The following is a 27,166-nucleotide window of genomic DNA, read 5'->3' as shown; positions in this document are numbered from 1 at the left end:
AAGATTATTCTTGGTGTTCCGTGATCTCCACAATGCGAGTGCGCATGATGGAAGTACACCGCGCCTCCGCAGCTGCGATCGTGTAGGCTCTAGATTCTAGGACAACGTGGGGTATCTTACGATACGCCGCATTGGGTAATCGGGAATATTTTATGGGTTTTGAAAACAAATCCGATTGAATCATTTGAAATGGTCATTTGCGTTTTGGACTATTTTTGTTTTCAATGTCTTGACATCATTTCTGTGGGTTTTGGCCTTTCTTTGGGGAAAATTACTGCAACCTGCAAGGCGGTAGATCGGTGATCATTCGTTATACTGAATTTTAGACTTAAAGATGATCAACGAGTCGATCACGAAGGTTCGATTGTGTCAATAGTATTTTCTTTAAAAAGAAACAGAAAAAATATCGTTTCCTGAAAAGCGCTGAATATTGTCCAATATCTATCTATGTATAATATCTTACCGCGCTATGCGCTGATCGGCCAGTGGCAACATTAGAATGGATGGTTGTATTAGCGCCCTCCGCTAACATGTCGTTGTAGGTTTGTCTTCACACCATCATCTTGATTGGGGCAAAGTCGAACATTCATCTGCCGGTCGCCGCATTTGATTTGTGCGCTCGTAGCGAGGAGGTCTAGAATTATTTTTAAACATCCTTCCTAAAATCGAGACCGACCATCATCGGCGGGACAAAGTCACAGATTCAGTCGTGCTGACGCTGTCTTTCTATCTGTCCGGCGATTCTGTGTATTTAAGTGAAATCCTCTAGCTTGAGACTGTTTACAAGTAAAGTGCATCAATTTCAATCGAGTTCGTTTTGTGTCAGTTTTAGACAGTTAGTAGCTGCAGTGTCGTATCCCAGTAGGAACGAAACTAACCGCTCCATACCAGCACAACAATTAACGTTTCTAAACTGGCTTTAATACTACGGAACGCTGGCAAGGAACCAGTAGCAGCGCCTCCCGGCTTCTACCGGGCCGATGGCCATGAGTGTTTTGATTTGAGGAAACTAATCGAACACACATCGTCAGATCACTTCAGTGAAGCAGAGACAAGAAGCTAAACCCCCCAGGACTGTGTGTGTAAGCGACACAAAGCAAGGCCAGTAGGTCAATTTTTTTGGGCACCAATAATTGAAGGTAAAGTCGTAAACAACAAGTGGTGGCTCGTATTTAAAGCGACAAAATAAAAGAAGCTTTCCCCAACGCGGGCTCACGAAAGAGGATTAATTTTAGTCTTCCTTCGTTCCGGCAAAGTGGATAACAGTGAAACATATTTAGCCGCCACTACTAAGTGAACATTTCTGCGGCTTCACACATCCAACGTCATCATTCCGCGAAACAAAAAGCCCATCCGTGCCGTACGGCTTTCGTAGAAACACTCGTCTAATTTTTGCGCCGTTCCAAACGTTTCGGTGAAGCAACCGTTACCGCCCTCGAAACTGCTGTGCCCGTGGTGTCCACGCGGTGTGTTGTGGAAAAAGTGGTCACCGTGAATTTTGTTTCATTTTCGATCAGCGTGTTTGGGCGTGTACGGGGAGATCCTCGGCGCCGCTGATAAGCGTCGTATCTCTTCACCCGGGGTGTTGCCGGCATCATCCATCCAGCGTTGTTTTTGTTTTGAATTGTACCGATACTGATTCAAGAAAGAAAAGAAAAAAGCCGTCGCATCTCGAAGAACACTGGACTGATTCGTCTCATTTTAGCGCCTGGGTTGATAGGGAAGAAAAATCAACCGACCTACTGAGGCCTACTCTTTCCATCGGTGGTGGGCTTGTACTTCGTCCGGTTTCGATCGAATCACGCGCCCCCTTCGTTATTGCCCTAGAGTCTATAAACCTGATCGATACGGAACCACAATCGATCCATTGCGCGTACACGACTGTAGCGATCGTCTGGTCAAAGAGAGAACGAGCGTTCGAAAAAATAAAACAGTTTAACAACCTTTTCGACGGTCAACGACAAGCAGATTGTGTTGAGATCAGCGGTGCAGTGTGTTCTTGGTGCTTTCCTAGTCCAGTCAACACAACACGCCGTCGATTCGAGAATTCAGTGCATCGAGTGCAGCCGTGTGTGTAGTACGCGTGCCCGAGAAGAAACCCTAGAGACCGCTAGAGACCGCGAAGCGAGAGTGAGCGTATCACAGGCGAATTTAAACCGCGAACCAAAGTGCAAGTGCATACTGCAGCAGCAGCTGGTTTCGATGAGAAAATAACAGAGCGTAAGAGAAAGAGTTGTGCATTCTCCGCTGAACACGGTGCATCGTTTTGGTATTTTGAGCAAAAGCAACTCTCAAACATCCACAGCTTTGGAATTTCGTTGGGGAACTCTTCGGAAACGGAACAGGCTCCAGGAAATAAAAACAATCGGTCCGTGTAGCACCTGCTGCAAGCGTCTTTAGTCAGCTGGCCCGGAAGCGAACAACCCACAAGAAATTCCGCCAGTTTTTACGTGAATTTGTGTGTGTGTTTCTTTGTTTTCACTGCGTTCAAGGCGAATCAACAACCTATCGAAGATACCATTCCGCGGATTTCAGATTTTGAACGCTAGTTTGTGTTGAACTCTGCTCAAAAAGCAACGCAAAAATCCATACATCATTCGTCCTTGCGGAGGCTTGTCGTATCTACCGTTTCTATTCTAAGGGGTAACAAAATAGAGACAAAAGGTGAAGGGCGCTTTGAAGTATCCGTGAATCGTTTTAAAAACAGGAAGTCGTAACGCTCGGTGTTACCGGAACACTAGATAATTTCTTGTGATAATTTGCGACAACGCTGTTTGCGAAACTGTCCCCAGAAACCATTAGGTGTTACTCAAGAGCGCCAACCTGAACTGGAAAATTCAACATGGCTCCGATCGCCACGACCAACGATCCGAAGGTAGTGCAAGGAGGCGAGGAAACCCTGACGCGCCATTCGGATGCAAATCAGCACTACTACAAGACCGCTAACCGTAAGTGGACATTTATGTTTTTGTCTTGTTGTTGTTTCAGTTACAGCCTGCCCATTTACAGTGTCCCTGTGCTTTGATACTTAAAGGACGTTTGTCATTGGTCCTTGACCCAGTTTGTTCTTCCCGGATCGACAGTACTCGGGGAGGAGCATTTGATTAGACATAAAATGTGTACCGTTTGGCCAAGGTTGCAACAAGTTCTGAATATAAAGCATTTTTTTCTATTTTAGTTTATTTTGATGGAGCACTCTACTGATCATATGCTACCTTGAGATAAGAATACTCTGATTGACGTTCGTTAAGTGCCATGTTACATCAGTCTGCTTCTGGGTAGATTATTTGATTACGAAGGAAAACTTTCCACTGACGCAAAACTTGCGCCTCAATCAGCCAGAGCAGTTTGTAAAGTTGTAAATTTTGTATTATATTCACTCACTTAAGGTATTTAAATCAGTATTTGTTTTGTTTTTTTTTTTTAGCAAGTTTGAGTTTCACTAGGAATATTAAAAAAAATCACTTAGTGAATAGATTTGCATTTATTTATTGTTATTCAAATTCAGTGTACATTTTTGCATACCTCTTTTGTTCTATATTTTTATTATATTTCAAATATATTTCTTTAAATTTTAGAACTAACTAAAAATTTTAACGATGCTGCTGTATCACAACTGTAAAGGTAAATTATCTCCAACGAAAATTTTCGAGAGTAATCCCCCAACTACCGATCTATTGCTGTTATTATAAATAGTTCTTACCTCGAACTCTATAGCAATAACTGATTTGAACTGGTAAACAGTTCGTGTACTGAAATAATAAAAAAAAAATGTGATTCGTATAATAAAAACCCGGTGGTGTTCCCGTTAAGTCAAGATTTTCCAGCTCGTGCTGGAATGTGACTGCTGTTTCATCAGCAAAGATCAAGTTCAAGTTCAAGTTTGAGTAGTAAATCCAGAGCTAATTACACCATTAGAGGCAGGGGGAAGTACGTTCGGGGTACCAGTAAAGCAGCACTAGGCTGATAATGATTAATGAAGTATCCAGTTTAGGATTGTCTGTTAATATTTCAAAAAGGCACAAAGCACACCCGGAAGCTCTTGATATCTTTATTTAGTGTATTATCTTTACGTTTATTATCAATACGTATGATTAGTGCACTTTGGAGATTTTTTTTTAAAATCCTGACTCTATACCTCTTTTAGAGAAACAAACAGCAAGGGCCACTTTAAACTTTTGAACGAATCATCAAACCAATTCGATTATCTTATCTGTCTTTGTCACCGCAAACAAGCTAAATTGAACGCGGCAGTTAATTTTCATTGCCCCTTATCAATTCTATCTGCTTCGATTGCATTTTTACTTGGCTTCGTTTGGACGATTTACGGCTTTATTTTTCAACTTATTATGCTAGCCAGAGGAAGTGATGCTGCTACTACCGGCTGGCTGGATGTTCTGGAAACTTTCGATCGTCAATTTGCACGCGACGGTGTGAAACCGTGATGGAGGAAGGATGAGTTGGCCAAACATTTGGGTCAGTGTGTAGGGTGCTTAGCAAAGGCGAGGGTGAGCAGATGGGTTGCTTCTGCACGCGGATAGGCATCTTTAATGGGCGAAAATTGAAACTCATCTTTCAAGGTCATTTTAATCAGAAGACGTACGGACGGACTCACTTTGCTTCAAGATCTTCTCGTGTTATATTGGTTATTTAGTTGGCGTCATACGGCAAGATAACACGCGAACCAAACCCAATCTGTATATTTATCATTTTCTACTTTTTTTCTACATAATGGATCTGCTGACGATGAGAATTGCGATCATTTGATCATCCTACGTCAACACGAGCCACTCCTTCTTCTATAATTACATTTCTATCAGTACTCATTTAAAAAGGTGGCAAGAAGATTCATTTTCGCATTTGTGACGATAGTGAAAGTGGTGTGTTTGCTTCAACAACGACCCAACCCTCTATGCATCTCGGGGGCGCGATGTTAAATTTAAATTAATATGTTTTCGCCCGGTCAACGGTATTTAATCTCATGCATAAGCGCGTTGACACTGAGAGGGCATAAATTGTGACAATTGTTGCGTTGGTATGAAAAAGAGGACATGCGGCCTGTAAATACGCAAGTAGTTATTTTTACCAACCGTTAAATACACGTTACACGCAGCACGAGAAGAGTAAACAGTCAACAACAGTGCTCCGCTATCCAAGCCGAATGAGCTAGCATGTAAGTTGTTAGTGTTTAATCATATTGCTATTATCGAACGAAAGACAGAATAGCAAGAATCTACGGGATAGCAACATCTCTCTTCCCAAGCTACTACTAACTCAGACGAATGATCATTGCCGGTCGTGATGCAATCTTTAAATTTACTCCTTATCCAATGGCGGATGTTGGCAAGCGTAGCTCGATTGGGGTCATTAACTCCGTTGTTGAATCTTGAAAAAAAAAACAAAGATATTCCATCCCACCCTGTTTTTCTCGATTGGATCGAACGTATCGATCAATAATCTTTAAAAGCGTTAGCAACAATGCGCTGACGATGTCATTTGGTGTGCGGATGAATAATTTTTATCTAATCGACTTAACAGAGTCGTAGGTCGTGCTTGACGATAACGTCTGCCGTTTCGTTCCGTTGGTTTTCTATCAACATCTGGCATAAGTTTGTGAAACAACAACATACCAGCAGGAGGGGGAAGCTTTGTTGGTTTAGTTCCGCAACACATTTTGCATAATGATTCAATATTTACTCCACCACTTAGATTACAGTGATGGGCGAGTATGTGTCCACGTAGCTTCCAGTATGGCAATCTGTTATTCTCTTGGAGTTCTATAACTATTTTGTTTATTTTGTAGGAAAAGATACGCTTCTGATCTAGGGCTCAGAGCAAGCTGTCTATAAGGTGTTAATTGTAACAGATGACTGCAAAGTCTTGAAGCTTATAGGGTTAGTGTTTGTGTTTTCATTTTGTAGGATAAAAATAATCGAGAGATTTCATGTTACGCCTGTACACATCATTTGAGGATTGTTTTCATAGCAAAAATTCGTGTACAGAAAATTATCATTCGAAATTCAGTTGTCATGTGCTCTATGTGAAAATGTTTGACTATATCAAAACAACATTGGAAACTGTTTGCAATGTTAAAATTAAAGGTATAAGAATTTTATATTTTTCAGTTCCGTTAAAAATACTAAGAAAGCTAATCAAGGAGGAATCGGTTGTTGTTGATCATTTGCTTTGGCGCATCAACATTTTATGAAGCTTGTTAATTTTATAGGAGTAGTAATCTTTTCCATCTGTTTATTTTAATGGCTGTAAATGGCTTGATTAGTACCTGGTAGGGGGAAAATAAGGATTGGAAGATTATGGAAATCTATCGCTAATGTATCAGCCGAACCGTTGCGAGGTAGTAGGAAAACAAAATCGTCTAAATTTCTGTTAAACAGAGCATTTCACTATTCCGAAAAGCCACCGCGTGCTCCATCTCGTTCTATTTGTAAAGTGAAATGTAAACAACATAGTTCCTTCCCAAGCACGTGTACTATACACATGACCGGTGAACACCAACAGGCGTCCACAGTTGTACACGGGAGATAAGAAGTTCATGGCACCGGCCCCTTATCGTGGAACGTTGTTTTATGTCTTTTTTTTATTTTTAGTTTTCCACGTTTCGCTCGTTTTGTTGCCGTAATCAGTCAGGATAATTCCGGGTCTTACGAAGTAGTGTAAAATATATAATAATCCCTTTGCCTGATTAAACTATTAAGAACTTGTTTCATTTTCAAAAATTCCATCGGTCCATGATATTTTCCACTAATGATGAAGGGTGAACTTTGGAATAGGCTGGTTTTACGCCGGCGATCGTAGGACAGGTTCATCTGATTAAATAAACATTGGATGCACATTGGCCCTTCGCCAGGCTTAGGGTGTGTAGCTGCGTCGTTGCTCGCGAGTTCAAAAGATGGACTTTGACTGGAACGAACGACTGCTGACGTGTGGATGCTGCGGTATGTATCGTTGCATGCAAAGCGCGCTATTGACTCGACAATCGTTCTCTAGAACTCGTTTCAGACGCCCAGTGTCTTGATTGCCTTCGCTGGCAAATTGAAAGAGAAATATATGATAGCGTGGAAAGATTAAAGAAAGTGCACTGCTGTTCGTTGATGTTGCCCATTAAATGATCCTGCAAATATGTGATCAAGATAAAAATAGTTTTAAACTATTAATCTAAGTGGAATATCTTCCCGTTGATACATAAATAGGAAGTGCTAAAAAGATTTTTAACATGTATGAATCTAAATACCGGTGTAATTTTAGCAAGTTTTGAACGATTGCATCACATCATTGTAAAAGTAAAAATATTCCGGTATATGATGATATAAGTATTATACCGCTTTCATTCTCATAAATAATTACTAATTTGTTCATAGCTCGCATAAATGATTTCAAAAGTGTTTGGGTTTGATATTTTCCATTTTTTTAATATGTGTTCTTTCATGCGTTCTCTTAAAATCCTTCTCGAAACAAAAAATGCTCTTTTAATCGGCTTGTTTTTATGAAGTGTTGACAGATCTGTTTGTTAATGAAACAACTGCTCAAAAGATTATGTTTAAAATTTATTTATTATCATCAAATTTCAATTGGTTTAGAGAACTAAAAAGGAAAAAAACCTCAAGGACATCACACATACCCGGCCTCGAGGCCGCACTGTCCCGTATCATAAATTATACGCTGTACAAAACCTAACCTTACACACGCACGTATCATACGCCATGGATTCTGATGGGAAAACATTCATCTCACAAATCGTCGCGAGGGGTTGGGCAGGGAGTAATGAAAATGGGTAACTCCTACAAGAAACTGTTAAAATGTGTTTTGTTGTCGTTAGCCACGTTTCAATAAAAAAGCTCAATCACATTTAACGTGGTGTATTTAACTCCTTGAAGCACCTGTGTATTGTTTCGTGTTTCGAAAGCACCAATTTGGATTCGGTTCGAAGCACAATTATGGTGTACTATTATCCTAAGTGCTTTTCCTGGCGCTGTGGTTATCCGATTTCTATCCTGTGCTTCTTGCAGATAACTGTGGATTCTTCTGCTACGAAACAGTTTTCATTATTGTGGCTTGATAAGATGTTTTACTATTTAGTCGTTTTCCATCAAAACTGGCACATGATTTCTATCCTCTTTTGTTGCTATTTTACTATCCTTAACATTGATTTCTTTTGTTTCATACACTTACGTAGCTATCTATTGTGTCGGTTTCTCATGAACCATTATGAAATGTAGTCCGATGGAAGGATATTGCTTTGCTCTTGATGCTTACATTCCCTTTTGAAGGTTTAAGGTGTGGAAACATACGTTTAAAAAGATTCACTTTCGTATGGAGTGAAAGTGGTTGCCTTTAGATGGGACAAGAATAAAAGATACGTCTAAAAATAGTTTCGGAAGATAAGGATGTCGGGACACGTTGTTTATGCTACCCTGGGGATCGAGCTTCGCTTTTCAAACATCGCCTTTCAGTTTCTTAGTTGGGATAACGGTAGAAGATCGGATTGTACGGTCTCTTGGAGAAACGTTCCGGCTGTACATCGGCACGCAGAATCACCACTCCCGAGGGGTTCACCTTCACCTTAATCTTGGTCTGAGGGCTCAGTATTCCGTAGTCCACTTCCTCGTACAGATCCTACATAAACGGAAGAGCAATGCAGAAAGGTTAATATCGCTCAAACGGGTAGGTTTGTTGTCGTGATATGGGGAAAACAGCAACATTACCTCAACCCTGTAGCCGGTGGGAGAAATCAAACCCAGCTCACGGAGTGTCACGGCCACGTCCGACGGGGTACCGTCCGTTCGCCGGTTGACAAAGGCGATTGCGTACGAGTAGTACGTCTGGTAGATCGGGGTGATGGGCCGCGACCAGATCTCGATTCCCTTGTGCTGCGCAATGCAAGACGTAAAAAAATAAACAAATGTTTATTGAAAACAACACTTCGCTACACTTGCATGCACACGCCATCGTTACCTTGTAGATTCGTCGCCCCTGGATACCGAGCGGATCCTGATCGACCGCAATGATCTTGCGGTTCTGCAGGATGGCCTTAAACTCAGGCCTGATTGTACGCAGATCGACGGACATCATCAGCGGTGCGGCCATGATTGCCCAGAGGGCCATTTGCGTCTTAGACTGCTCGTAGCTGAGCCCGAAGTTGCCGATGATCAGCTAAAATAGGGAAAAACATACGGACATTAGTGCCTTTACGGATAACTTTCAATATTTACAGAATTCTTACATTCTATTGGCTAATATTGTGTAAAAGATAATTTAATTTTTTTGTAACCATGTATTAAAACACGATAGTAGTTGGCAACGAATGTCTTTCTACTCCGTTAAGTAAACGCCTAAAGGTAGGCTTATGGCGTAGAAAAGATGAGCGATTTTGTTGTGAACGTTAGTCTGAGAGTGAATCTCTTGCTTTCCTCTCTATGTATGTATTTATTCTGCGCTGGCCTTTAAACTGGTCGTGCTGATAACAGCTGCACGGCTAGAAACTCAAGGAACTTACCATGTCGGGATCGTTCCAATGACCCGGTCCAGCGTTCGGAATGATTGCGTCTTGATTGTTGCCATAGTAATCGATGATACTCTCCAGCGAGGCCCACGAGTCCTGGATATCGTCGTAGTTTCGCCACAGATTGCAGTGCTGAATGATCGATGAGTAGTTGGGCTGAAAGAAAAGGTACGACACAAACAAGGAATTAGTATTACACTCCAACGAAAGTCACTCCAGTCAAGAAACTCCGATCGTCGGGAGAGCTTACATTCATTCCAGCGTAGATCTGATACACTGGCCAACTGCACGAGTACACCATCGGGCGGCCGGTTGCGTTCAGATTGCGACCAAACTCCGGATACCCATGGTCCATGTCGATCGGCAGCGAGTAGCAACCGTCCAGCTTAACGTAGTCTACATCCCACGACGCAAACTGGGCCGCATCGTTGGCAGAAAAGCCGAGGATGCCCGGGTAACCGGCACACGTGTAGTTGCCGTAGTCCTCGTAGATACCGAACTTAAGTCCCTTGGCGTGCACGTAGTTGGCCAGGGCCTTCATGCCACTAGGGAAGCGTCGACGGTCGGCCACCAGTTCGCCACGAGGCCCACGGGACTTCTCCAGCCAACAGTCGTCCACGTTGATGTACTCGTAGCCGACGGCGGCGTAGCCCTCGCTCACGACCAGATCGGACATTGTGCGGAACAGGTGTTCACTGTGAAGAGTAGATAAAAGATCGTTTTAATTAAGTGCTTTATACCCGTTAGGCTTATACAATTTCTATATATGATAGAAAAGTTTCCATTATTTTTGAACAAATGGGTTCAGTTTAATAGGATTGCAATGCGTTTTGCATGGACTCTATTCAACCCACTGGAGTTGAATTAATCCTTCTAAGCAAAACCTTATTCTCATTTTTTTGGCGGGTTATCTGAAGTGGAATAATGTATTACTCTGTGGCTTTCGGTCCAACGAATGCCTTCCGCGTTCATCCAATCCAATGATCTTTCAGCAGTAACACATTGTAAAACGGTGCTTTTCTATTTATTTTGCCGGTACGGACCTTTATCCCAGTCACGCAACATCCTTCATGCAAAAGGGCGGCTGCTTCTCCCTTTCAGCTTGAGATCCACCCATATATTGAGGAACCTTTCCGTGTGGATGGATGCATTCTCCGCAGTAACCTTAATGGCAGTATTAAAGCGATGAGGTGTTTCAAACCGCCTAAGGCAACCGAGAAGCGGTCCTAGAACGTGTGGTCGTGATTTCCTGGATTTAACCACGCCGGGTCTCGAGCTCCGATGCTCCCAGATGGTGACTTTGTCATTGGCCTCGGGCCCCAAACCGTTGCACTATAGGTCAAACGAACTTTGCTAGACAGATCCGTGGGGTGACCCTTTTTGTTGTCCGGGTGCCCACAGTCACAGTGGCCGGGTGGTGTGGTAGCTGGATATTTTGTATGATTCTACTACCTCTCAAAAGGAATGGCCAGAGAACTGACCCAGATCTTCGCGTGGATCGCATAATTGTGATCGTAATGTGTGCCGGCTGCCATCAGCCTAAGGCGTGTACGTATTGCGTCGCGTGACTTTTACAATTTCGAGACAGAAAAATGACACGGCCAACACAGCGAAGGACACAATGATCGAACAATGAGGCGCGCCCTCTCCCAACCTGGCGCCTGGTGCATCGATGAAGCGGTCCCCAACAAAAAGTGATTGGAGCAGAAGCGTCGCGGCGCGAGATCATATCTAAAGAAAACGATTGAATCGATCGATTACAGCGCGATTATGCGCTTCGGCTTTTGTGAAGATCCTCTCTTGAACAGCACCGGATCCACTTGAGGTCAAATTCAAATCAAATAATCAACCCGAGCTGGAGCCCAACACTAGGGAGGGAAGGAGATTAGGAAATGTATTCATTGTTATATTCAATTTATTCCAACACCGTTGCCTTTTCAATGGAGCTGAAGGAGCTGCTTCGGGTTATCCGTTACTCAGGAGGGATAATGGTCTATGGGGATCGGCTTCGTGTCCTACATCGACACCGACTAGGTGGTATCATTTTATGGTGGAGGATTTTTTTTCCCTCTCTTTTCAATCTACAGTTACCAAAACATGGTTTACAAAAAGAAGAGAATGTGTCCTTGTTGAAACGATTGTTTTTTTTAACTTTGTTTATTGTTAACACCCGGTATCGATGAAAGGCGTTGTGTATGAAAACCCGTCCACTGGAAGACCAGTTTATCTGAGCCGTGTTTTCTCATTCTTTGCTTCCCAGCGTGTTGTAGACCGCCTGTTGCGTTGAGTTTGGTTCCTATTTAAGAAAGGCACATGGGGGTAGGTTTTGATCCCTCAATACATCCTTAATCGATATATCGGACGCTAGATTTTAAGTCTACGACAAGTTTTTCGGGGCGTTCGATCCGGTTGTCAATAGGCTTTTTTTGGTCCTACGATAATATGCGATGCAATTCGTTGAACTCGGTTTAGATTTCCAAAAGGATATCGAAGGGCAAGGTCATTTGGTATAATGCAGTACATTTAAAAGTTTATCTTTGTTTTGTTTATCTATGACCTCGAAATAATTTGACATCAGACAATATTTGCAGACTGCAGAAATATTTCCTAAAAGTACTCTCACTCATCAATCTTGCGTTGTGCAACTTCCTTATCTAGCAAATTCGTTTATACGTTTATAATCATTTTATAATTTATAGATTTAAACCTCTTTATCAAACGTTGTATTAATCCGTTATAAAAAATTGCTAATGAACTGCGGAACTGGCGTATGCGTGCTTTGCTTTGCTTTGTAAATTTGCTTGTAAAACAGACGTAGTCTAATACTTAAAATTCAGGGATTTCAGTGTATGAAGTAACAACTTTTCAACTATTACTTTTGATCATTTATCCTTCCTTATCTATTTTGTTTATGAAACCGTTGATAACTATCGTCTATTTTGAATTGCTTTGCGTTCCGAGTTAACTTTCCTCATTCGTACAATCGAGATAATACAGCTTTGCCTGCACAGCTGACCGAACAGGAAAATAAGGGTCAAGCATTGACTTGCAAAACCACCCCAACCAACACCAGCAACCAACAGCTTCCACTTGATCTTGATCTAATTTGAACCTTGTTTACCTGATCGTTGTCGCGTGGAGAGCCGCACTTAACCGGCAGGTTAAGCATTTTCTAACGACTTCCACGACGTTTGTGTAGAGTCGGGTGGTGTGTTTTGTCAACTGGTCAGCCGGACCGACGCGTTGGAAGAAGTGGTAAACTTTCTCGCGAGCCTCCGGAGTGTAGCTCATGTTTGGAGTGTTGTTCAAGATGTCGCGAAATGACTCGAGCCAAGATTCGTAGACGTTGTGAGCGATTGTCACTGAGTGCTACGTTCGCAATGGAGGAGGGGTGCTGAAGCAAACGGTCGGGACTTTCGTTGATCGAAAAATTGTTAAATTTAATTGACACGAGCACAGCTACACCCAATCCCCCCGTTGGACAATGGAGCGAGGAGGTTCGCGGATTTACGGCGGCATTAGGAAAACATAGATGCTTACGCGGACGGGTCAGTACGCGGACGGGATGAGGGAGAGCCAAGGGTGCTGAAGTGGTAAATGGAGGCGACCGGAGACACATCACGCCAACCATCATCGATTGGTTCGATAATTATGCTCATTATGCAAATGAGTGACCATTCCATAGTTTGCGGGATTTCGTAAAGGAAAGGCGAGGTCCCCTGGCGGTTTGTGAGCAGCAGAAGTGGTGATGATTCACCACACGGGTGGCATGTCGGTGGAGTGGAGTCCCGGCGTGTGCCTTCGCTCGCTCGTTGATTGTGAAGACACGCTCTCCTGGTGAATGTCCAAGGAAGCAATTATTTCTACCAGCACGATCGGCGACACCAACGGAGACCCTGGGCTGTTGTCCGCCATCAGGCAGCCACCGGACATAGTCTGGGTCTTGCCCCCTCCCGGAGCCTACCGAAAGCACGGTGCGACTCTCTTCCGTCACTATATCTTCCATCTAGTGGCATGTTACACGTCCAGAACTTGGCCAGATTTGGTTCCCCGCTGGAACGTGGGTGAGCTCAATTCAATTACCGACCCTCGTATTTCGCAATCTTGGCCTAACGCAACTCGACGTGTCCACTGACTGGGTGCGAGGATTAGGAAATTGGAAAGGATTTGTGCATCGGCATCGGTTTCTGTCCAGAATTCGTGTCGCCGTGCGGATGCAACCAGTGCTCGAGAGCTTCCCCCGGGGCGGATGTGGCAGAGGGCAATCGTTCGGGAGTTCCTTCACCGGTGAGCGAAAGGCAAATCCGTACGCGCATTCGTGAGCGTGACTGTGGGTGATCGCGATCCGGCGATCGATGTGCACGACCGGATTGGCAGGAAGAATCCGCCGTCGCCTGTGAACCAAACAAGCTAGAGCCGAAAAAAAACACGCGTTCCCTCTTATTGCCGTCCATTCTCATGACATTATTAGACGTCGTGTGCGCGGCGAAACCTAGTTACCATCATCGCGAGCTCGAGTCGGCTTAAAAAGTGGCATGATGAATTTGGAGCGGATGAGCCCGGGCTACCCGAAGAAACCGTAATTAGAGCCAACCAGAGTGGAAGGCAAATTGGTTGCGAAATCGACAGTTCGGCGGGTTATTTGCCGCGCAGGAGGAAAAATTGCCGGTGTTTATGCAAACACTCCCTCCTCCCCCACGGAACTGAGAAGGTGAAGAAAGTGCACCCAAATGGCGCGACCCGCGGTCAGTGGGTGAATGATGCTGGTATTAATTTTTACATAAGTACCACAAACTCGCGAAGCGAATGACATCCGAAAAAAAACTCCGCTCGAGGAAAGACGGATGAAATGGTAGCAAAAAGTGCCGCAACAAAAATACCACAAATGCACGCATTTAATCGTCCTCCGTGTAAAGCCCCAAACTGGACCGTAAACTCGTCTGCCTTTGGAGAGATGTGGAGCAAGCGCATGTCTACCGCAAATTGAAACATGAAATAGAGATCTAAATGAACGTGTCACAACACTCATCAATTTGATGTTTTTGTTTCGTGCGTCCGGTGGGGGGTGGTTGGGTTGTTTCTGCTTCGCGACAGTTCAGTGATTTTTATGGACCTCCAAGCCGCTGACCGGCTAAAAATTGTAACACAGCGGCGGCGTTGCCGTCTTGCGGTTTGTTTTAATGCAAACGAGCATGAGATGAGACCAACGCTTGAGCAATCCGTGGGGCATCCGAAAATGGTAAGAATAATTTCGACCGAAGCATGCGGGTTTCGCAACATTCGGTTTGGTGTTCCGAGCCATCGGATCGCCATCGTTTCATGATGATTCATCATTCGTCATCTAGAGGTGTTTGGCGTACTTTTGGGGCTCATGGTTTAACTGGAGCAATCCGAATCCGATCCGGTCGTGGTGTGAGATTTATTGACCTCGTGCACCGCTGGATGCTGAATGCGGGACCGGTGCATGTTCCTTTCGAAAAACCAAATATCTCCGTACGCACACAGGACACGACGATCCGTTCTCCGTTCGAATGTCGGGTTCGAAGAACGCCAAGTACCGTGGTTTATTTATTCCCTGATACGCACCCAGCCTATCCAGCCGGTACAAGAAGTTGTTATGTAACGAAATTCCCCTCCTTGCTGTCCATAAAAAAGGTCACCCGTCCGATGTAGTGCAGCGGCACGAGTTTGGTCCACATTTATATTGCAAACCATGTTACAGCAACTTTTCTTCCAACCGCTCTGCATCTACATATTTACTTCCCCATCGTGGGGTTTGGTTTTTGTTTCGTTCAACCTCCCTCGAATTGTTATTCGAACTGTTTCGGCTTATGCTCGTGGTGTTTGAAAAAATGTACGCCATGATGGTCCTTTTTTACAACGTCTCCACAAGCACGTAGGAAAAGGCATTTGAAAAAAGTTCAATTCGATAAATGCAGGAAATGATTTATATTTTTTCCATTCCTTCTGCTGGTTCCGCTCCGACCCACGCAACTTGCAGTAACTTACTTAATCGAACTGCAAACCATAAAACAACGTAAAATACGGTGTACTGCGTCTGCTGAGACAGGTTGGCGAATCCGACCAGTAACTCCGGTAGGCCGTTTACTTTTCCCACTTGCAGCCCGGGTTGACCTTTTCCTTGTTGACGCACCTCGGGACCCCTCGGTGCCGGTGGGAAAAAAGATGAGTGAGTGATTTGTTTTCCATTTTTCCATAAATAATCCATCCCCGGCTCCTCAGCGATCACCACGGGCCTCGGCTGTCGACAAAGTAATAATCAATCCGGTTGATTGTCAGTCATTTTCCGGATCGACAGTAGTAACTCCTCTCACACTGTGTGTTGCACCGTTACCATCCCGTTTGGATTGGAAAGATCGTTTCAGCGGTGGCCGTTCGTTGTTGGTATCTATTCCCTCAAAGGCAAGCGTTTAAAGAGGAATAGTACTGCTCTTCAAATGAGATAATAGTTGGAACGATGAGCGCACAATTCAAAAAAGAAACACACGCTAAGACTTCACGCTTCTTTGCCAACCTGTTATTAGCGGCTTCGACAGTCCATCGCGTGGATTTACATCTAGCAGTACAAATCTAATGAGCCGCTCGCATTAATGTCAATCGAAAGTGTTCGGAAAAGTTGAGGCTGACCATGTTATAATGAGACCGGTATGAGTTGGGTGTGGGAACAAAATCATTAATTGAAAATAAATAGGTATATTAAACGATGAAAGTGGATTATAGCTCTTTCATCATAATAACTCTTTAACTAAATAAAAAGGCTTTCTTTTTTATGTTATTTATCTGTTTTGTGACACCCAATAAGATATTTTTTGTTGGGCAGCTTAACTACAGGTTAATGAATTTAGGGTGTAGTATAGATCAGCGGGTCAAGATGGACCTGCGTGATTTCCGTGCAAATACAAAACTTCCAAAAATCATTCTTATTGGAAGTAGTTTTTAATGCTTTCTTGTGATGTTTTGTATGCTCAGAAAATCAATTTATTTCAGTAGGGAAACGTCTTAGCCGTTCAACCCTCCAAATTTAAAATTCAACATGGTTGAATTTGGTTTTGTGAAGAGCAGTATAAGTTTCATTGCCACGGACGGACATGGTAGTTATGCAACAAAAATGTAAGAAAGAGAAAAACACTACTATTCACGTGAAGGAAAAGAAATCAGATTTGACACTATCTTTGATTGCATGCAGCGCAGTGATTTATTAAACCGAAAATTGTACTTCAAATAATCTTTCGGCATCTTCTTCAGCGGTTGAACACGAAGAAAAAATGCATCTCAAAACGTGCCTTAATTGCGCACCATTTGCGTGCTATTGCGAACCTAATTAGTTTGGATAAGAAAACAGGTGGCCACGTACGATGACACTAACCAGAAGCTGTGTTTGATGCGTGAACCAAACTGGAGAAGTGCTTTCGGACAAACCAACAGCCTCGTCCACTACACCACGACTGCCTGAAGAGTTTGTGAACACGTTGCACGCAAAGAAATGCACACCGCTCAGCCGCAAAAAAGGGAATTCGATTCGGAAGGTGTTCGTTCGGCAGTTTTCCTCTACAAGTATTTCAGTTTTCCTCCTTTTTCAAATTGGTTTTAGCCCGCCTTCACCCATAATCATACGATCGGAAGCTCGCATGGAACGAGGAATAAGGTCTTGGACAGAAATGTTGATTTGGAGTTTCGGTCCGTTCGCTTGGGGCCAGCGCATGTGCTTTGGCTTGGAGTTTTCCGCAAAATGGCGTGCGCAGTTCGATTTGTGGCCAGATGCCACATGCGCGATGGAAGCACGTGTTTGGGGCTGAAGAAAAACGAAGCAAAAAGGAATCGGTGCACGCGTGCCATTTCCTCGCGGTGTTGCGATGCATTTCTTACTTCTCGCTATCGCACATCTTGGCGTGTTTCTAATGCGTGGCGAAAAAAGAAGTTTCAAACTCCTTGCAGGAGGAGAATGAGGAGGAGGTGGAGGATTGGAATGGCAAATGAATCATTTTTGTTTTCGTCCCGTACCACACGCCAAACGGGCATGCATTACCTAACGGCGGCCTTAGCGAAAATAGGGTCAGAAAGAGAAAATAGGAAACTGGAGCACAGGGAGTACGTTTGTGGACTGCAAATTATCACGTTTTTCGCTTTCGTCGAGGGAGTAGTAGTTTTGACATTTGCCAATTCAGCCACATTTGTAACTCGACTCAAGCGACCCTCGTTGGGGAACGCAATTTGAGCGAACTCGCTTACCTGATGCAATTTTCCGGATCGCCCTCGCAGTCCGTGTTGCAGCGGAAGCGCTCCCAGGAAAGCCAGCCCATCGGCGGTGTTCGGGCCAGGCCATTCTCGAGGCTGTAGATGCAGGCCGGCAGCAGGACGAGCGAAAGAACCCCAACGATCAGCGACACCGGTGTCCCTCCTTTACTTTTGCGTTGCGTCATTGTGCAGGTTTTACGGGTAGAAGTGCTCGTTGTCGATCACTGTGAATGGAAATGGTAGAGAAAAAGATATTACATTGAATTAATGTTAATTTCCGTGTCGAAAAGGTGAGTTAAAAGGTTTACGATGTGTAAAAATTACTATAGTTGTCATCAAACGGCTTGGCAAATTTTATGGCAGCTAATTAAAGTTACCTATACAAAATTTTGTAATGACATCCGATTTTAATATTAGAGTATTTGTTGTAACAAGAGAGACATATTATAATTAGTTCGTTAACCTTGCTTAGTAACCTAGGAGGTTTGGTTTGTCCAATGTTACCTCGAGCTGATTTATTTATGATCGCCCTGTTTGACTTACAGCGATTACGTTTTCGTGTTTTAAAAACGATTTGTTGCTCGGTTCTACTTTACATTTGGTGACACATTCACTTACGACCTCGTGATTTTGATTTTTATTACACCGCAAGCTTTCGACAACGTTGGACTTACAGTTTCGGACGACAATAAAATATTATCTGTATCCATTACACTTTACGAGCGCGTCACACGTGAAGCGGGTCGATGTTATGTTATTAATTTTAATGATCATTTTCCGCGCCTGGTAACATTTTTAACCAAGCCGTGCCGTGGGGCATCGGTTTATTCGGCATGGAAGTATTAAAGTTACATTGTTTTTGAATCAATAAATTCTGGTGGAATCATTTTTGAAGTTCATTAGAAGCCCTTAATCAACAGCGTTTTATCGATATCATTGGATTAGGTATAAATTCCATAATTAAAACAAAACCTCTTTGATTTGGATTAAGATTGCAACGAACCCTTTTTCAATGCATCGACACAATTTTCCCCAAGCCCCGGCACGTGATCGGTAGGAAAAGATCGATCTCAGAAATGCAGAGAAAAACGCGAAACCGTCGAGTGTGTTTAATGATCACAGTGGAGTGGAATGATAAACAATCTGCCGGTCACTTGGTCAACTGCGACCATGTCGAAGAAAAATCAGAGTTGAAAAGAGTAGTAGAAGGTGTGTAGGCCATATTAACGCTGGCTGATTATGCTTCATTAAATTTTATATAACCATGCAACGGCTGTCACTTTCGATACATTCTTAGCTTAGCCACAACGCCCCAAGGATTGATATTGCACGGCTTCAGCAAGCCCGATCGCTTTTCGGGTGGCGTTAACGATCTTTTTGATGTAGCGTCCCTGTGAAAGGGTGCTGTCCCCGCGCTGGACTACCGGATACATCAAAGGGTAATTGGTTAGATTGACACCCACACCCGGCTGTCGGTGTTTCTTTTAGTAGGGAAAAAATCCCCACGGGGAGTGCTTCGGTTTGATTATATGCATACATCAGTTCCTTCTCGAAAAAATACGCCCGCAATAACGCGGGTGTAATAAACATTCTTCATCTACAGTCCGTCATAAATCGTTCGCACTGCAATCGATATCTATACAGTGACGAACGGGCGGAGGAAGGTGCCATTCGTCAACGAGGCTCACTGCTGCATGATGCTGTAATTTTTCACGTGAGTGCATGGGATTTCCTCCGGTCGACATGATTAAATTTGATCTCCTGCCGATCGCACCGGCTCAGGCCCGATGGCTATAATTTGAATACAATGCAGAAATAAAGTAGTTCCTGAACGGTTGACGAACGCCTCGCTCTGTCCCGACGGCTCCTCGTACAGCACATCAATCACATCTGCTCGTCGGGCCAACGTACGTCGGGACATACTTTCAAGATTTATTACACCTTTTTTTATTCGCCTAAATATTCGGGGGAGGCGAAGCTCAACCAAACCTCAACTTTTTAAATTGCCTCGGGTAGCTGAGCGCGGTTGGGCTTATGCCATGGTGAGGAAACCTGATGCTACCCACCTTCCGATTTTTCTCTCGCCCTAGGCTGTCACGAAAGCACACAAGGTGGCACAGAATTTGATCGATGAGGCCAATTGATGCCGACGAAGTATCGTCGAGTGGCTCCAAGTAGGAGTTAAAGTGACGTTAATCGGGCGCCATAACCGATGTTTAGGTTGTTGAAATATGCCCCAGGACTTGAAGGAAAAGAGGGAAGTGTTTGTAACTGATCTGAACCTGAGCAAGCCATAAGCACTTATGGTATGTACTATATCGGTGTTGCTGTACATTAATAAACCTGAACTAATTTATGCTACGCACAAAGCTTATAATTAATTTTTGGTTTTGCCAAATTTTTCATTCAAATCATTGGTATACATGAAACCCGTTAAGTAATTTTTTTATAGAAAAAAATACTCATGAACCTCGCTGACTTCTGCTTAACTAGCGTAACCTTCGTTTAGAGGTCTATGTCATGTTTATTTAGACCTAACAAACTTACGAGAATCGTCGATCCTCCTCGAGATGAAACCAAATCGCCCGTAGTACATCCCATCGCTCATGGATCACGGTCACATCGGAGATCGCCTACGGGTATCTTGGACTCTCAAGGCCAGTACTTTTTTTCGAAACATATCACGAAATACACCATCACCTCGCACTTCATCACTTAAACTTGACGTATGCCTAGCAGCCATTGAGCAATCACACCAAAACACTAATGATCCTGTTCTGTTTCTATCTCTTTGCAGGCAAAAATGGCATCAGTGAAGGTGAGTCGAACGCACGCTAATTTCTGACACTTTAGTCACCTTCGACGCGAGAACCCTCCTCCCCGCGGCATCGATATCTCTTGCGCTGGTCCAATTCTTGACCATCAACTATCGGTTTTGGCGTCTGGTCAAGAAAGTCAAGATCACCTCGATGGCGCCGCATCCGAAGCGTCCACCGCCTGCGTTTGGATAGGATAATTTTCGAGCGGCATGCCCTCGAGCGAAATTGTTAACCGGCTCGGGGCGGCGGCGCCTTGGAACCGAAATCAGAGCACACGAAGAATGCGAACACCAACGAATTGCTCGGACTGCCAGGGAGGAGGTGTCCGAGTAGAGCGCATCGTATTCGGTATGGTCCTCCAATCATGCCGGATGGAGGATGAAATTGAGGTACCAGCCTCTCTCTACCACTGAGTACCGTTGTTTTGTTTAGTGGTGAAGGTCAGCGCCACCCCGCCACCGGGAGTGAGGAGGATGGCAATGATTAGGGGCGATTGCGATGTTGTACACACCGCGATACGGAACACCGTGTACCTTGAACTTTCCGAATCACTCTCGAACCGTTTGGTACGCCTTCCACCCACCGAGTCGACACTAAGACGGCCGGGTGTAAGAAGGGGCGACGGTTAAAAGCGAGAGCCATCAAACCGATGTTCGGACACATCCTCCCGCCACCTCATCCGTCGTGGGAAATTGCGAAACAGCGTTACACCGCCGGACGCTCTGGCGGGCGCGGTTGGAGGGCACCGTCGCCTCGGCTTTATGAGACTGTAATAGCCTGAAATTATAACACTCTCACGCCCCGCCGGTAGTGGAAGGTAAAACCGTAGCGGCAAAACAACAGCTTCAATCTCCGAACGCCGAATGGCTTCGACAAGGACTTGAGCTTGCGTCGAGCATCTATCACGGTCTCGGCACAAATTGTTCGTACATCATCGCGTACATCGACTATTTGCTCTACACTCCATCTTGGACTGGAGTAATTTTGCAGACACGCCTCGTTTCGAGCCTTTAAGGCAAGCGGCTTTATGCGGACGCCTCGCGGGCTTTCGAACTGGATCGATCAACTGACTCACTGGAAGCTTCTTGTGCTTGTGGCATTTGTGGGGATGCCGGTTTGAACCCAAAGGTAACGCGCACCAAACACGGAGAACATTTAGGACGTCCAACATCGCCAGCCTTCTGGAAGGGCCGTCTCTGACATTTGCAGCATGTCGTTTTATTTTTGTTTGTTCATTTCCAAGCCCAAGGGTTCTCACCAGCGCTAGGAATCACACATAAATCATCGACGGTTGATTGCTCATAAAAGGAAGTACGCGCATTGAAGGGCACGCGTTGCTCAAGATCGGTGCAATTAAGATGCAATGTCGATCGGATGAAAGCGGTACGGATTTTGATTCCACAAGTTTTTAGAAGTACCGGTATTGGTGCGCTACAAAGTATGAGGTAGATAGAGCTGAGTGGAGTAACCGGTTTTGGAGAAATCAGAGGTCTAGTTTAGCAGAACTACTTAAATCAGATGTGATCGGATATACCTCGAACTCAGGATGGTTTCGAAGTTTATTCCAATCTCTTCTGATAAGATTCAATATCGGATTTAAAAGAGTTCTTTCCGTGCTGGTTTTAGACGTTAACCTGATATGATGTGTTAAGCGCTTACAATCTGAACAATTTTGCAACCCACCTTCTACAAGCCATTGTATCCAGTTGATGAAAGTTCTCAAGCCCTTATTCTGGGTCCACTTCAGCTTGATGTCACAATGCAATCATTGCTGTGCGCAATAATTCTTCATGTAGAGCATAAAGTGCGACTTAAACTTTACGACTGAAGGATTGTTTACGATCAACAATGCGTATGATTGTTAGTGCCCAGGGATTGGCCCCGGTCCGGAAAGTCATCGGCTCATTAGCAACTGCACACTTGGTCGTGGTCTTAACTTTGATCTTGGCAGCAAAGATGACGAAACCGTACACACGGTGGGAAGTTGGCCACCCGCCGGCGCTTGGTCTGGAACGTACAGGTAGGAACAAGTACTCGATAGTGTGGTTGGCACAAAACACCACTACTTCATTTCCCTACAAGTGCGTATGTTTCCGCCCGACCCTGCTTTGCCCGCCGGAACGCATTACGCATAACGGAGTGGCTTCGATGGTGGATGCAACGGAACGGGTCGGTGGTTTGGGAGGTTTCTCCACCCGTGTTTACAAATAAAGCCATTGTTGGAGAAGAAGTCGCCCGCCGGCTGGGCTGGCCGGCCCCTTCGCGGTTGGGTAAGCAAAGTAAAGTGCACCAATTTCGTATCCTCACCTCCATACGTCTCGAACGTGCAGACCCCGGAGGAAGTTGGGCGATTTCGTTGCGCGAACGCATCATGTAAATGCGATCGAGCGCCAAAGGTTGTTGGATACGAGCGCGCTCTTTTTACTTTTATTGTTATTTGAATACAACAACACCCCAAAGCTTTTGATGGATGCCCGTTCGCTATGATGTGCAAATAATTTCTTATGAAAATGGAACCACCGTTTGGGGATGTTGTTTCGTTTCTTTTTTTCACCTAACACCGGGAAGGAACTCACCCAGTGTATCACCATCGAGAGGGAAATTAGGGGTTGCACCGAGTGCCAAAGGGTAGTACAGGGCACTTCCGGCCGGCTTGCAGGGGGCAAACATAAAAAAATAATAAAAGATCCGTCGTCATTAGCAAATGAAGCGGATGCCGCCATTTTCGTACTGCAAAACATGGCCAAACGAGGGGTTTGGGGTCGTAGCCAGGCCAGCAAACAAATGCCAAGTGAAACCCCGCTCGACACGAGTCGCGTGTAAAGCAGCAAATGGTCCCCAAAATGTGAGCAATATTTTAACGCGATTACAAAACACCACACAACACACATAATGGTGGTGCAAAATAATGGCTGACAGTAATTACGCTAATAAAAAGGGGGGTGCGCTCCCGGCGCCCAAAAAGGGTGGTGACTCCCGGCGAGCTGGGCCCCCCGGGTGGCAAACATGTAATTAGTATTGTTCCCAGGGCGCGAGCGCGAGTCAGTCGAAGCCCAAACTGGGCCAAAGGGCTTTTAGAGGGTTAGGACTGCACTTTGGTTAGGTTTTCTTTGTATTTTGGATGTGAAGGATTGAATTGTTTGTTAGATATAGTCAATCGAGAGGTGGAAAGAAACCATTAGGATTTATCGTTGAAGCAATCCTGCAGATCATCTATGACTTGAATTTCGTTGTTTTAAGGATTCTTTTGATTTCTTATTCCCTTAAAATGAGCATTAGGCATTATTTTCAAGGTAGCAAACTTATCAATCTTGGAAGCTAAATAAATCAATAGCACACATGATATATAGGGTTTGATCAGCAATTTTCCTCGAACCATGAACAATGGATTGGAACATGTTTGATGTACACCTTTTCTCCGGTTCGACTGGAGATTACCGGTTGTCAGTTCGCACGAAATATTACGCAATTAATGGGGATGGTGTTTATGTGTGTGTATGTATGCTGTTCTCTGAAACGTCGCTGCATCCGCCATCTATTCCACCTCCTCCACCTATTTCTCCTACTCCCGTTTGCTCTTGAACTGCCTGTTCAGTAGGCTTCTGTTTTGACGCCACGACGCTGAATGCGCCACATTCCGGTAGTAATTTTTCCGATCTCATTTTCAGTTTCTGTGACCAAGTTCAGTCAACTTCTCCATACCCTTCTGGGACGCAAAATATTGTGTCACTGTGCATTCTGGGTCGCATCGTGTTGCTTCGGAGTACATGGTGTCATTTTGGTGACACACGTGGGTCAAAACCACCTTAGCGTGATCATGCTGCTGGCTAAGTTTTGTCCCGATTTGGTGCAAGGACAATCTCTCGATCGGCCTTTGCCGGTAAGAAAAAAAATGCATAAACCCGCCACGGAAAAGGGTAAACGTGAAAAGTTAAATAAAAGTTTCATAGCGCAAACGACCCTTGGTTTAAAACTGAACGAAAGGATGAGCGTCCAAACGAATGGAAGGTAGAACAGTTGACATTCAAACACCGCGGTTTATTTATTCAGCGTGCACGACCACTGCCGGCCGCAATCCGGCCAACCTCGAGGGGGAAGCTTCGCTGGACTACTTATACCTTTCCGGTGGCAATGAAGCTGGAGAAGAAGGTCCAGTGTGCCATGAGAATCACTCCTCACCGCCTCCCCAGTGGTCAAAAGAATGTGTAACAAGCCGACGACAGTTCCATTTTGCATTGAATTGCTCTGTCCGACTGGTGTTTGGTTAACTTAATTAAACCTCTCAATGGTTAAATGTCAAACTTCTCGCGGCCGTAGGACAGATTGGCACGGTTCATCAATTCGACATTAACATTCAGCAAATGTGTATGTGCTCTCGACAAGGTTCGCTGCAAAATGACAAAATCTTGTCCTGTGTAAAAAATGCAATGGTGAAAATGGTGAAGGCCTTTTGCGAGATGTTGTTCTTCTTGCTCGTGGTTATCAGAAGCGAAACATTTGTACTTCAATGGTAGCTTGTAAATTATCTTGTATTTCTTGGTGTTTCCCATTTCGCAATATCATTACGCAAAACTTTTTATGTTACATAATTTACGTTTTCACCATATTTCGTGTTTTAAAGATGCTATCTATAATTGTGTGTTGATTTATTACTTTATAATTTTACAAATTGCTTTCTTATCAGTACGTTCCGGTCGGCGCGGAAGAAAGGAAACATTAGTGATAAGTATCGTTTCCATCATTTCACCTCCCACTGGAAGCACGCGATTAACTGCGTGTGTGCATGTGTCTTTATAACATATTTTTCTCTTCCCTCGTATCATCATAAAAATCCCAAATCAACGGACACGTATATGATTCAGCTACCGCCGCTGCCGGTTGATGCGCTGATGATACTGTAATCGAAACACATCTCATCAATTTCCAGCGGAATTATTCATCCTCCTCCTACCCAGTTGACCGAAGGTAGCAGTAATTTACGGTTTCGATACGAAATGCACCCGATTTATGGTTTCATATTATGCGTTCGACTTCGAACGATAATTAGGCTGGTCATTTCGGGCGTTCATCTTCCACTTCCAGTCCGGACGGTAATGGTTTTGTGCCTCAGGAAGCTAAGCGGTCATTCCTATTACAAAATGGTGAATCGAAACCAACCGAACGCGTAAATTGATCATCATCGAATGGAACAGACAAAACAGAAAAAGCAACCTAACCCAAGCTGCGAAGCGACGAGTGAATGAACCTCTTGTCTCACGCCAACACGATGACGGTGTAACGCCCGATTAGTATGATAATTTATACGGCACCTTGTTGTTGTCACGGTTTGCCCTGGCGGGTTTGGCTTTCTTCTTGCTCGCTTTCTTTCTTTCTTCGCTGCCTGAGGCCATGTCGGCCTGCCTGCCCCGTTCGGCAGCATTCGCTTTGGACGGACGACGACAATGTGTCAATCGGTCCGGGTCTTGTGATCGGCGATGTTTTGCTCACCAGCATCAACGGTCTTACCTGGAAAGAAATGGTAACGTTTGCTTGGTTAGTCCACGTGTCGGCTAACGAAGGGGAGAGTACGGGGGGGAGGGAGAAGTGCACTAGGGAAATGGGTAAATGAGTGAAGAAACAGCATCCATCATTACCACAAAGCGCAAGGCGGAAAATGGAAATGTGTCGCGACGTTGTCGTCGTATCGGTTTGATCTCAACCACGAGCTTACATTCTTTCGAGGATCAGGGACGATAGGTATAGTTTGAAGTCTTTGGACCTGATTAGAGACCCGCTAAGAAAACTTGTTTTTGCTAAACCTTTTTTTTTGTGTTAAGCTCTTTACATTTCTGCGGAATGTATGTCTTGTTTGCGGCTAGTCATATTTATCAAGATAATAATCTCCTGTACTGCAACGCATGTCCCAAAACAGAAGCTTATTTTTCCAATGCAACTGTTCTTTCGTGGTATTCCTGCACCAAATATGTCAAACGTACCCGCTCGAACGATTGATCAATATTCCATTTTCAACCCGTTCCGAGTCACTTGTACAGTGACGGCACAAATAATTGCTCACGGAAGTGACGGAACGGCCGCCATTCAAGCCGGCTCGGCGAAGGAAATGCATACACACGTCGCCACCGTCGACGTGATAACATGGCGCGTCCAGAGCGGTGTACTACCCCGGCCATCGAAAGTGATTATGAAATTGAAAGTTTTCTGATCGAACGACCGTCCGTGGGGTGATTTTTTGTTTCTTCCTGCGGGGCCCGGCAATGCCATTACTTGGCGTTACGTTGCTGAGTGGAATAGTTAAACATAAGCGGTTGGCCGTTAAAGCGACAGAGGAAGTTGTGGGTCGTGTCGGAATGGCGAAGCAAATGGTACCGGCGCGCGGAAGATGTGGAAAAGTCAATAAAACTGTCAATCAGGTGGAGTCCCGTGGCAGAAAATGCCATCAATTGGAAGTGGTTTACATTAAATTGTTTTGAGTGAAATTAATAAAACCACGGGAGGTATGTTTGATAAACTTGAACACATTTTCTCTCTTATGTAAATTTATTGTGTCTGGTAGCAAATTTATGAAGAAAAT

General features: G+C 44.4%; 2 protein-coding genes across 2 annotated transcripts in view; one reads left to right on the top strand and one right to left on the bottom strand.

Moving 5' to 3' along the window:
- Positions 1–2,082: 2,082 nt before the first annotated feature.
- Positions 2,083–27,166, top strand: part of LOC131282322 (6-phosphofructo-2-kinase/fructose-2,6-bisphosphatase-like) — a 64,705-nt gene continuing 39,621 nt past the window's right edge. Inside the window, exons 1-2 of the mRNA XM_058311750.1 lie at positions 2,083–2,948; positions 20,574–20,594. Coding sequence (XP_058167733.1) covers positions 2,843–2,948; positions 20,574–20,594 — 127 coding nt within the window. The 5' untranslated portion in view covers positions 2,083–2,842. The remainder of the gene's footprint in view (positions 2,949–20,573; positions 20,595–27,166) is intronic.
- Positions 8,009–27,166, bottom strand: part of LOC131282323 (alpha-N-acetylgalactosaminidase) — a 48,255-nt gene continuing 29,097 nt past the window's right edge. Inside the window, exons 2-7 of the mRNA XM_058311751.1 lie at positions 17,771–18,000; positions 9,771–10,215; positions 9,515–9,676; positions 8,974–9,171; positions 8,724–8,888; positions 8,009–8,634 (exon numbers count right to left, since the gene is read on the bottom strand). Of these exons, the coding sequence (XP_058167734.1) occupies positions 8,476–8,634; positions 8,724–8,888; positions 8,974–9,171; positions 9,515–9,676; positions 9,771–10,215; positions 17,771–17,961 (1,320 nt within the window). The 5' untranslated portion in view covers positions 17,962–18,000 and the 3' untranslated portion in view covers positions 8,009–8,475. The remainder of the gene's footprint in view (positions 8,635–8,723; positions 8,889–8,973; positions 9,172–9,514; positions 9,677–9,770; positions 10,216–17,770; positions 18,001–27,166) is intronic.

The sequence above is a fragment of the Anopheles ziemanni genome, chromosome 2, assembly GCF_943734765.1.
Source record: "Anopheles ziemanni chromosome 2, idAnoZiCoDA_A2_x.2, whole genome shotgun sequence".
NCBI lineage: Eukaryota > Metazoa > Arthropoda > Insecta > Diptera > Culicidae > Anopheles > Anopheles ziemanni.
This window is presented reverse-complemented; position numbering and strand designations above follow the sequence as displayed.